The sequence below is a fragment of the Dromiciops gliroides genome, chromosome 1, assembly GCF_019393635.1.
Source record: "Dromiciops gliroides isolate mDroGli1 chromosome 1, mDroGli1.pri, whole genome shotgun sequence".
NCBI lineage: Eukaryota > Metazoa > Chordata > Mammalia > Microbiotheria > Microbiotheriidae > Dromiciops > Dromiciops gliroides.
In genome coordinates this window covers 584,164,703-584,176,894 of record NC_057861.1, presented here as the reverse complement: position 1 = coordinate 584,176,894, position 12,192 = coordinate 584,164,703, and the positions used below count along the sequence as shown (strand labels likewise).

Below are 12,192 nucleotides of genomic sequence, written 5' to 3'. Positions count from 1 at the left end.
AGCACGGCCTGAAGGAACAACTGTTTCTGACATCTTAGAGCCTGGGTTCGAATCTCTAGCTCGGCTTTTTGGGGGAGAGTCACACGGTAAGTGGGGTGGCAGGGCCAAGCGCCACATTCAGTCCTAGGCCTCAAAAAGGCCCCACTTCTGACACGACGCCATAGGGGCCTTTTTCACTACAGCCTCCCAATATTAGCGGGGCTCCCCACGCAGCTCGCTAGTTTCTACCTCTTCATGCTTCTAAGTTGGCCGAAATATGTCGCCGGTGACATGAATCTAGGGTCGGGAAGGGGACGTCGACTAGGCCAGTGATCTGCCATCTCAAGCCCTTCCAGCCCGCTCGCCGGCCGCCGCCTCCAGCCCAGGCGCCGAAATCGAGCCTGGAGAGATCGATGACGGGCAACCTTGACCCCTGCAGGCTAGACTAGTGGCACGTGGAGCAGACGACTCCTCTGCTCTGTCCCGCCCACCCGGTACCATCCGGTGTCGCCCCGCCTTGAGCAAAGGGCGCTGAGTCTAGACAGTTTGGTCGGATGGTCCGAGTCTTTCCCCCCACCCAGACTCCACTCTGGTGCAAGCGACATGTCCGATAAGGAGAGGGACGTTTTTTCCAGAGCGCGGGGCAGAACGCTGGACGCTTTCTCTGAAGGTATGCCCCTCCCCAGCCCTTTTTTCCCGGCTTGGGTTGGGGACGCGGAGAGCGGGGTGAGGGGGACACATGGAGAAACTTCGGCTGCAAGCGGAACCCAACCTTCAGGGCATGGAGACGGAGGGGGACGCATTTGTCGTCGGTCCTCTTTGGCTGATGTTCGAGGAAGCCTTGGGGGGGCTGGAATAGCCGTAGAACTGTGTCCCTTCCTTGCAGCGTTGCCGGGGTCCCCTAGCAACGGGGCTCTCATCCCTGTGAGTGCCCTTCTGAGGTTTAGGACTCGGGAGGGTCCCCGGATCCCCCCTACCCCTCTTCCACCCCCGTCCCTCACGAGGCCTGCCCTGGCCGTATCTCCTAGCGTTCTACCAAAAAAGAAAAAAAAAGACTGGGGGCGCGATGGGGGAGGGGGGAACGGTCAGAGGGGGCCAGTCTCGCACCCTCGGTTTTAGGGCCGTTCTTCCTTGAGTTGGGGGATTTTTACGTCAAATGCTGTGTAAAAAAGTTCCGTAAAGGAACACTGGTGCCCTGCGGTTAGCCCCGGCGGGGGCGGAGGGGGGTGGGGGAGAATTCGGGTTCCCCATTTCCTTATGCTGGTCTGGGAAAAGATAATGAGGTGTTAAAAGAGGTAGATCTAAACCCCAAGTATCCAAATCTCCCCCCCCCGCCCCCAAATAATTACTTTCCCCCCTGGGTAAAATTTGTGCGTTTATTTTTTTTTTCACCACCGAGAGTTCCTTCAATATGTAATAACCTCTTAAACTGCAGAAGCTGAAATTACTTAATTTTAAAGATGGATTGGGGGAGGAAAATAGAGGATTTTGTTCTGTGTTGTTAACTCTGAAATAAAGCCTTATTGGGAGTAGAATTAAATCCTTTGAGAGAGTCAGCCTCATTTCTAAGAGTTTTAAGTTTTTCACTTTTAAGTAAAGCAAAGTTTAGTTCAACAGTCTTATTTATTTAGCACCTGCTATGTCTATGGCACTGGAACCACTTCCAAAAAAAAAAAAAAAAGAAATAGTTCTTGCCCTCCAGTGCTTATAGGGGGGTGGGGTTGTGGGCGTGGTGGAGGTGGGATAAAACTTAATTCGCAGATAAGGAAATATAAGGTAATTTGGGGTTGGAAAACCCACTACTATCTGGGATCCCTGCAGACACAGACCCAGCTTCGTATAGCTAGTGGCACATTAGCTGAGTATTGAATAAAGATTTTGAGAAGTGAGCAAGTGCTCAGTGAAGGCACTGAGATGGGAAATAAAATTATTATTGGCAACTAATTGAATATGAGGGGGAAAAGAGAGGGAAGAGTCAAAGATGTTTACTAGATTGTAAACCTGGGTAACTGAAACTGTGTTGGCATCAAATTGGTAGTTTGAGTTCAACAATAGAATTAGAGTAAAAAAAGTTAATGAGTTTCTTTTTGGCAATGGTCCAGTTTGAGATGATGACCTTACATCCAGATGCAGATTCCAGAACACAGTTGTTGAGATAAGACAGAAGGCCAGGAAAGATATGTAAAAGGATTTTAGAATCTGAAGGACCTTAGAGATATCTAAGTCAACCCCACTTATTTTTAGATGAGGAAAAAAATCTAGCACCCCCTCTAGGGCTACCTCCTCTTCAACTCCAAATTAAACTCATGAGTTAAGTCCCCTAGAGGGCCCCTATTACCTCAGGTTCAAAGATACTCAATGAGTCTACACTCCTAAACTATAGCTCATGAGCCCCCACTAGTGTTTACCTTTTATAGTCAATTAGATCAAAGGAATTTACTAAGAAGGCATAATAAAAATAATAGTAACAATATTCATCCCATAAAGCTGGGATTCACTCTCTCATAAATTAACATAGTATTAGTAAGAAGAGTGGGAACACATTTATTTTTGTTCCTCCTTCTACTTGCAAGTGAATTAGATTTAAGTGAGGCAGAGCTGAGCAAAATCATCAGCCTCACTCTCTCCTCCAGAGACATTGAAGTCCTGTGGCAAAACAAAGTCAAGATGTCAGTGACCCACTAAGCAGTGGGTGACCTCAGCCTTTTTAAACTAGGTCTCAGTTTGTCTGAGGCACTGCCTATTCAGTGATTGAGGGCTAGATAAGGTATTAGACAAAAGATGGCCCACTTTGCCATCACAAAAGAATTTAATCTGGGAGGGGAAGACCCTCTGAGTTTCTGGCTGGAACTGAAAACAATTGCTATTTGCACTCACTCTGAGCCATCAAAACCCAAACTAAGAGCTGGGGAGGCTTGGACTGGGACCTATTATTGGTCATTCAGTGATTGCCATGAGAGACTTGGGTTTAAAGGCATAGTCAAGTAGCTCTATTTGAATCACAATGGGCTTTTTCCAAAGCCTTCCCCCCCCCCCCAGAGCTATATTTCAAGAAATCAAATGAAAACTGGTCCATTCCAAGTGGGGAACATATTTAGAATAGGAAAGGGAGAGGGGAGGAATAAGCATTTATACTATAGCTATATTTATATAGCTAAGTGCTTTAAAAAAATACAAATCTTAGTACTAAGGATCACACTCTTCAAAACTGCTTCCTACTTTGATAGTCAGGGCTGCAAGCTTGCTTTTTAAAGACCACTTAGGGATGTGGCCAGTCTTTAGTTTGGTAGTAAGCTGTCCCTCTCATTCTATCCGGGAGAATTCCCTCATACTTTATCAAGGAATAACAGGGCAACACCCTTTGCACTTCAGTTGACACGTTAACACTTCAGCACTCTGCTACTTGCCTCCTTGTGTCATTTCAACTGGGTTTGGGTAAAATCAATCAGCTTCTACTTCTACTACAGAGACTGGAAGTCACAATGAGGACAAATAGGAGAAATAAAGAATTAGGAGGAATGAGGCAGAGAAAGGGATGGAAGGATAAGGAGCTGTGATCAGAGAAAAGAATTTCAGAGTTCAAGATCATGGAGATAGCAGTTATAAATGAAAGGTAGCAAGCTCTAGGGTTTAACCCCTGTGTTTACTAAGTTAAAGATATAAAGGAGGTTGATGAATTGGGAAACCAGTAAATTCCAAGGGACATCAATTTTTGTATTGAAGTTCTTAAGTTTGAAAGCAGGCACTGGGGTAGAGAGAAGAGACTGTCAGCCAGTTACTGAACTTTTGAGGAGAGGAAGAAGAGTGATTTCAAGGCCTATGGAAATTAACTATTGTGTACCATGCAGAAATGTAAATATTGGCACCTAGTCAATTTCCTAGGATTTCATGCCAAAACTTGGTAACTGCTAATGCAAAAATGTAAATATAAAGAATTTAATTGAGTAGTCTCATTAGGAAAATAGGTCATGCTTTCTTTTTTCCTGATCTGTCCTATACAAAACTTGAGTACAAACTATCATAGGATCATAGATTTATAGGGGAAGGGCATCGTAAAGATTATCTAGTACAACCTCCTCCTTCTACAGATAAAGGAAATGAGACAGAGGGAAAGTAATTTGTTGAAGGTCATTCAAGTTGTAAGAAGCAGATCCTCAGGGTTCAAACCCAGGGCCTTTGATTCCAAGCCTTATTCTCTTTCTACTATATAAACTTTCCTAGAATAGGTCATAGTGATTGTGTTGTTATTCTGGGCCCCCCCCATCCCCACCCTATGTGTATATGTGTGTGTACATATATATGTATATACACATATACATATATATATACACACACACACACATATATATACACACACATATATATATACATATATATACACACACACACACACACACACACACACATATATATATATATATATATATATATATATGCCCCCCCCTTTTGGAGAGAGCATATTTTAAGTGTATCACCAATATTCATTCACATCATGACTTATTGATGACTCCTATGTGCCTCGAACTCTTTCAAGTGTTATAGGGTACCAAAAAGAGGTCTGTCCACAAGGGTCATACAATCTATAATTTGGAAAAAATAGAACTTAATATGAAATAATTACTGAACAAGATTGTAATATAATATGCAATTTGGGGGAGAGGGGGTCATTTCATTGGTTTAGGGAGGAAATCACCTCAGCCAATGCATATAGGCAACTGCTCTGCAAATTATATATAGTCTTGGAGAATTGCCTGAGTCTTGGAGAGGTTAAGTGACTTCTCCAGGGTTACACAGCCAATATTTAAGAGGCAAGACTTGAACCAGGTCTTCCTGATTGTGAGGCAGGCCCTCTCTACCTGCTAAGCCATCCTGCCTCGTGCACTTACATAGTAACATCATATACTGATATAATAAAGGGCTAAATTGTATGGTATGGAAAAATCAAGAATAGTATCATATTCAAAACTTATTGATGACCTATGTACAGTGCTAGGCAGTAAGAATATGGCCAAGGACTGGGGAGTGGGGGGGAGGTAGGGAGTAGTAACAAAGATAAGTCAAATATAGTCCCTGCCTTTCTCAAGAAGCTTTGAAACTAGTAAAGGAGAGAAGAAATGTACATAATAATATAATGAATAAAGAAAAAAGTATTAAGCTCATAATGGTAGATGTTCTCTAAGGTTCTGTCCTGGGTCTTATCCTATACCTTCCATCTTGGTAACCCTACCAACTCCAATGGATTTAACTATTATTCCTAGGTAGATGATTCCTAGACCTATATGTCCAGCCCTAAGCTTCAGTTCTTCATCACTAGTTACCTGTTGGTCATTTCAATCCAGATGTCCAGACAACATCTTAAACATGACTAAAATAGAACTCATTATCTTTTCCCCAAATCCATCCCTTTTCCAGACCTCCATATTTCAGTCAAAGGCACCACCATACTTCGGTATGGTATGTCTCCTATTCATAACCTCAGCATTATCCTGGCCTCCTCACTCTATTCCACATTTGCAGTCACTTTCCAAACTTCATCATCTTTTTAAAACTAATGTTAAGTCCTTTTTAAAGTTTTGAGTTCTAGGGGCGGCTAGGTGGCGCAGTGGATAGAGGACCAGCCCTGGAGTCAGGAGTACCTGAGTTCAAATCCAGCCTCAGACACTTAACACTTACTAGCTGTGTGACCCTGGGCAAGACACTTAACCCCCGTTGCCTCACTAAAAAAACAAAAACAAAGTTTTGAGTTCTAAATTCTATTCCTCCCTCCCTGATGCCACCCCGCCCACTACCACCCCATCCCTGAGACAGTAAGTAATCTCATATAGGTTATACATGTACAATCATGTAAAACAGTCCCATATTAGTCATTTTGTTCAAGAAAATTAGAACAAGAAAGAAAGCTTTGGTCTATATTCAGTTATCAGTGCTTTGGAGCAGATAGCATTTTTCATCTTAAGTCCTTTAGAAGTGTCTTGGATCATTGTATTACTGAAAATAGCTAAATTATTCACAGCTGTTCATCATGCAAAACTGCTATTACTGTATACAGTGTTCTTCTGGTTCTGTTCATTTCACTTTGTATTAGTTCATGTAAGTCTTTCCAGGTTTTTCTGAAATCATCCTGCTTGTCATTTCTTATAACACAAAAATATTCCATTACAACTATATGCCACTACTTGTTCAGCCATTTCCCAATTGTTGAGCATCCTCACAATTTCTAATTCTTAGGCACTACAAAAATAACTTCTATAAATACCTTCCTTCTGACCCAACCTTCCCCGAGGCAATAGTTGTGTTGTTTTGCTTACCATTCTGAAAACAAGGCAAGATGGAAAATGACCAGAGTGGAGATTAGCTAAGATAAAATGTGGTGATAAGTTCATAAGAGAAGGTAGTAAAATGTAATGAGTGCATGGGAAAGGAATTGCTAAAAAAAAATTTAAGAATTCCAAGAAAGCATTTTGGGGAAGAGCCAGAATCAAAGACAGCATTAAGAAGATGGGATTTGAGGTGGATCTTGAAGAATTGTTAGTATCTTTACAGGTGGAGATGGCAGGAGGGTTATTTTAGATATAGGGAACCACGTAGATAGGTAAAAGCTCTGAGGTGGAAAAGCATAGAATTTCTTGTAGATGAACGATGAATAGTCCAATTTGACTTTTTTGGTGCAGGTGAAGGGATGTCCTGTGAAATATACCCTGGAAAGTAAGTTGGAGCCAAATTCTTGAGGACTTTGAATACCAGACTAAGGTATTCTGGATTTGGTAGTTAGGGGGAAACTCTTGAAAATTTTTGAGAAGAGGAGTGATATGTATAGACCATGCACAAAGAATTAAGAGAAAAGAGAAACAATTATGAGATGAAATTGTCATGAAGAGAAGGAAATGACGTCTTACTCCACCACTTTAAGTTTGAGTAGGACGTATGTGTGTGTATGTGTATATATGTGTATATATAAAAGGTAGAGAGAATAAAGGAGCACAATTTCAGCAAAGGTTATGTAGCATAAGCAAATGAGTCATTGTGTTGTAGAAGGGGGACAATAAGGATACTGGCTTGTCTTGAGGATAATGTTGAAGAGCAGTGAGAAATAAGGTTCAGTAGGGACTCTGGGAGGGGAAGGAAGAAAGGAGATACTGGGAAATGTAGATGATATAAAAACAATATATAAACATTTCATTTTAAAAACATTCTAAGTTAAAAAAGATCAAATAGGTAAGCTAATAGCCAATTTTTGAAGGCTTTAGAAAGCTACACAGGAGAGTTTCAGTGTGATTTGGTAATGATAATTTCATATTACATGATCCTTTATAGTTTACAAATTGCTTTCCCCACAACAAACCTGTGTACAGTACTGTCTGTAATAGTATAAAAGTCTTAGACCTCTTTTGTAGAGAGAGAGAGAGGTCAGATGATTTGTCCTGACTGTCACACTGAGTGGTGCAGCCAAGACATGAACTTAACCATGTGTTCCCCAGATCCATTGTCTTTTTACTGTAAGGAGCCATTGTGAGTTCTTAAATAGGGGAACATGTTGAAAAAATGACATATTTTGTGATTCATGGAAGAAGTCTATTCAATGATTTGGATGATGAGACTAGAGGCAAGAATACTATTCTCCCCTGATCTCAGGAAAATCTAGAGACTAGAAAGGAATATTTTGAATAAACTTGAACCAGTAGTGGGAAAATATTTTGAGGTAAGTATTCCTGTCATCATTTTACAGATGTGGAAACTGAGGCTTGGAGAGTCTATAAGTGGCTTTCCCATGACCACACAGCTAGTGTTAGAGACTGGCTTTAAATTCAGATCTTCCTGAATCAAAGTTCAACACTACCCACTACCTCACACTGCTTCTATAAATACCTAACTCAACAAAAAGGACTTTTTTTTTTTTTAAGCTATGCTCTTAGTAACAAGAATACCAAAGAGAGGATATATTCTTTGCTTGGTATAGCTATAAAGATGATAACAGAGAGAACTAACCTCAAGAAAATGATCTTCAAGCTGAGAAAAATAGAACAAAAATGATTAATAAGAATTGAAACCTAAAAAAAAAATAAGTAGAAAAGTAGGCTGTATCATAGCTATCTTTGTTTCCCCAGAACCTAGCAAAGTGTTTTGTGCATAATTGATGTTTAATGTTAAATTGAACATTGAATTGTTCACATTAAATTGTATTGAATTGAATTGTTAGGCTGCTTCAATATAGGTATAATGATTAGAGAAAGTGAAATGATAGTCCTATGTATTTTGCCATGGTCAAGCCACATCTGTAGTTTTACTGTCCATTTCTGGATTCCCCTTTTTCAAAGGATATTGAAAGCTGGACTCTGGCCAGAGGAGAGTAACCATGATTGCAAAGCTTTGAAAACCATGCCATATAAGAATTAGTTGAAGGAACTAGGGATGTGTAGCCTAGAAATGTAAGTGGGACACAATAATCTTCTGTAAAGAATTGCTTTGTGGAAAAAGGATTGTTTTGCTCGGCCCTAGAGAGCAAGAATAGCAGCAATAGTCAAAGGTTATAGGAAAGTGGATTTTGATTCAACATTAAGGAAAAATCCTACACTTATCCAGATAATGAAATGGGCTACCTCTAAGGGGAAAGTACTTGTTTGGAAAACTGTTGCTGTAAATCATGATTTGGGTAGGGTAAGACTAGACGGCCTCACAGGCCTGGTTCAACTCCTAAGATTCCCTTCTATAATTTGATTAATAATTATTTATTCAATATCTTCTACATAGAAGGTATGAGAAAATAATGGGATTTTGGCAGATACTCAAAGGCTCACCTGGAGATTAATCTAAACTGATTGAATTAAGTGAGAGTGATTGACTGCTGATTAGCCTTCTCCAAGTTAACTAGACTGTAACCACACCTGGCTGGCCCTTAAAGAGGTATTGTTCTCAGAAGCTAAAGACTTGGAACTCAATTCGAGACCATCTTCAAGTCCAGTGAACCAATGGATTTGGATGATGTCTACCAATCAGCTTGAAGCAGTCTGTAAGGACTACCTCTTCTCCAGTCCTATAAAAAGCTTCCACACTCAGTTTGAGAAGAGTTCATGATTAAAGCAAGCTCGTGTCAGAGGACTTGAGGAAGGACCAGACCAGACCAGGCTGGAACTCTAGGCTAGATAGACCTTTCCTTAACTTTCTGAACTCCACGTGAATACCTGTGTAAGGGGCTAAAATTCTAGTCTGTCTAAAATATCTAATGAGTGAATATCTGTGTAAGGGGCTAAAATTCTAGTCTGTCTAAAATGTCTAATGAGTGATCTCCAATAAATTATAAGCTTTAGCAAGAGTTTAGACTTTTAAGCATTTATTAAGGAGAATAAGAATTTGGTAAAGATAGAGAGAAAGGCCTAGATTCATCTATCTATTAAAGGGAGAGCGCATTTCTAGCTCCACTCTCCACCCAGAGTCCTCACGAAAAAGAGTGATAGCGCCAGCCTCCCCCTCTTCCTCCCACAAGCAAACGTCACTTCCTGACGCCAAAGAGCCACATGTCTTGCCCTCAGACGGCCTTCTCCTCATGGTGGAGCGTCCTGCAGTAAGTCTCCAGCAGGTGGTGTCATTGCAATCATTACACCTGGTATACATTAATAAATGCTTAATGCCCAAAGACTGGTGCTAAAGCTTCTAATTTAAGGCAACCACACATTAGATTTTTTAGACAACACATTTAGATTTTAAACATCACAAAGGTATGAAGTTCGGTATTTATTGTATGAGATAGAAAGAATAATAGTCCTTTCCCTCAAGAAGCTTGTCGCTTATATTTAATTTCTAACTGCTACCAACTCCCCTCAGTCACTCAGCTTCCACTCATTTTTTTCATGCTAAAATTCCTTAAGCTGCTATAATCAAAGCCACTGCCACCAAGGCCACTCCAGTTGTTAATGTTTTTCAGCGGAAGGAATTAGAGGATTGTGAACAATCAGGAAGATATTGATAATAGCAGGAAAACACCTGGAAATGAGTGGTTTTATATACTATCAGTGTTTGTCTGACAGAGTAAAAGCCTGGACTAGAACCCCGAGCTCCTACTTCCAGGGGTGGTGCTAATATCGTTCAGGTATGGAAGGCTCCCTAGGAACAAAGCCAGGACCACTTTTTCTCACTCTTAAAATACTACAAATCAATTCTCTCACTTTTCTCCTTTCTGTAGGACTTCTTAAAAGTTGGAGTGTTTCATTACTTAGATTACTCTGTAACACAGCAGTCCCACTCAGCATGCATTGTAAACAGTAGTATGCTTTAGTAACAAAGGAGAAAGTTATGTTCTCTCTTTTTTGTTTAGACTTTCATTTTCCAAATTACATGTAAAAACAAATTTTGACATCAATTTTTTAAAACTTTGTGTTCCAACTTTTCTTCCTCCCTCCCTTCCCACTCCCCACCCCGCAAAACTCAAGCAATTCAATATAAGTTATACATGAGAAGTCATGGAAAAATATCTCCACATTAGCTAGGTTGTGAGAGAAAACAGATAAAAACAAAACTTCAGATTAAGGAATTGTCAAAAAAAAATTGTCGAAAAAAAATGTGTTTCAGTCTCTTTTCAGATACCATCAGCTCTTTCTCTATAGATGGACTGCGATTTTCCTAAGTCCTTCAGAGTTATATAAGATCATTGCCTTGCTGAAAATAACCACATGCTTCCCAGAAGATCATCTTACATTATTGCTGTTATTTTGTATACAGTACATTTCACTCTGCTTCAGTTCATGTAGGTCTTTCTAGGTTTTTCTGATAGCATCCTGTTCATCATAACTTTGTAATACCTTAAATTTGACAAAGAATTTTCTTCACAGTAGCCCAGCAAAGTAGGTACCATACGTTTTGTCACTATAGTCACACATCATCTTAACAGTTTCCCTCCATCCTGTTCTTTTCCCATGATATTTACTCTGTTTTCTGTCTTCTTTTACCCTATTCCTCCTCAAAAGTGTTTTGTTTCTGACTTCCCCCTCTAACAGTACCTGTACTGGGCAGACATTTAGTGGGAATCATTTTCTTTTTTCTCTCTTTTTTTTTTGGTGGGGCAGTAAGGGTTAAGTGACTTGCCATAGGTCACACAGCTAGTAGGTGTCAAGTGTCTGAGGCCGGATTTGAACTCAGGTCCTCCTGAATCCAAGGCTGATGCTTTATCTACTATGCTACCTAGCTGTCCCCACTGGGAATCATTTTCAAACTCAATCACAAATCTACTTCCATTTTTTATTTTTTCACTCCAGAATTCTCTTACAACCAGCCTTCTTCATTTAGTTAGTTTTTTCTACTGTTCTTGGGGATGTTGCACTAGCACTGGGTTCAGGATTAAGTTTGGTAGGAAAATAGCTAGGACAGTTTAGGGACTAGATTTAGGGACAAGTCAAGAAGACAGCAATAAAAACATTTATTAAACACCTTCCATATGCTGTGCTAAACCCTGGGGTTTATCAAAAAACCAAACAATCCCTGTCTTTAAGGAGCTTATATTCTAAAGAGTGAGACAATGTAAATATATAATTGGACAAAATAGGTACAAAGTATTATTAAAAGTATATGACAGTGATCAGTTATCAGTAGCTGGTGGTCCTGAAAGGCCTATAGGAAATGGTACTTGAGCTGAGCCTTGAAGTGCATCCCAGGAAGTAAAAATTGCTTATGCAAAGGCAAAGAGAAAGGAGATGGCATGTTGTGTATGGATGGGGGTCAGCAAATACACCATTTGAGCTTTTAATAAATCTAGAAAGTAACCAGATTGTAAAACATCTCAAAATGCCAAACATGAGGTTGTATTTTATCCTAAAAACAGAAGCTTTTAAAGCAGGGCAGCGGCATAATCAGACCTGTAGTTTAAAAAAAAAATCACTGGTTGCTGTGTGGCAGACGGATTGGAGAAGAAACTGGAGGTAAGAGACTGATTGGGAGGCTAATGTAGTAAGTAGTCCTGGCAGGAGGTAAGGAGGGCCTGAACTAGAGAGGTAAGACTGAGTAGAGAAGAAAGGATGCATATAAGAGATGTAGGTCAAGGTAGAATTAGCAAGACTTAGCAACAGAATGAACATATGAGATGAGGCAGAATGAGGAATTGAGAATTACCCCAATGTTGCAAAACTGGGTGACCGGGGGCAGCTAGGTGGCGCAGTGGATAAAGCACTGGCCCTGGATTCAGGAGTACCTGAGTTCAAATCCGGCCTCAGACACTTAACACTAGCT

At 40.4% G+C, this 12,192-nt stretch overlaps 1 protein-coding gene across 3 annotated transcripts in view; it reads left to right on the top strand.

The window, feature by feature from the left end:
• The first annotated feature begins 444 nt into the window (after window positions 1-444).
• CPPED1 (calcineurin like phosphoesterase domain containing 1) overlaps window positions 445-12,192 on the top strand; it is a 131,745-nt gene continuing 119,997 nt past the window's right edge. For 2 of the 3 annotated variants that reach the window (XM_043978903.1, XM_043978902.1), the window contains exon 1: window positions 489-649. Coding sequence is in view for 1 of the 3 variants with exons in the window: in XM_043978901.1 (XP_043834836.1) it covers window positions 583-649 (67 nt within the window). In the remaining 2 variants the exon portion in view is untranslated. Of the gene's footprint in view, window positions 650-12,192 lie in introns of all 3 variants that reach the window. The other variant, XM_043978901.1, reaches the window with a different exon arrangement.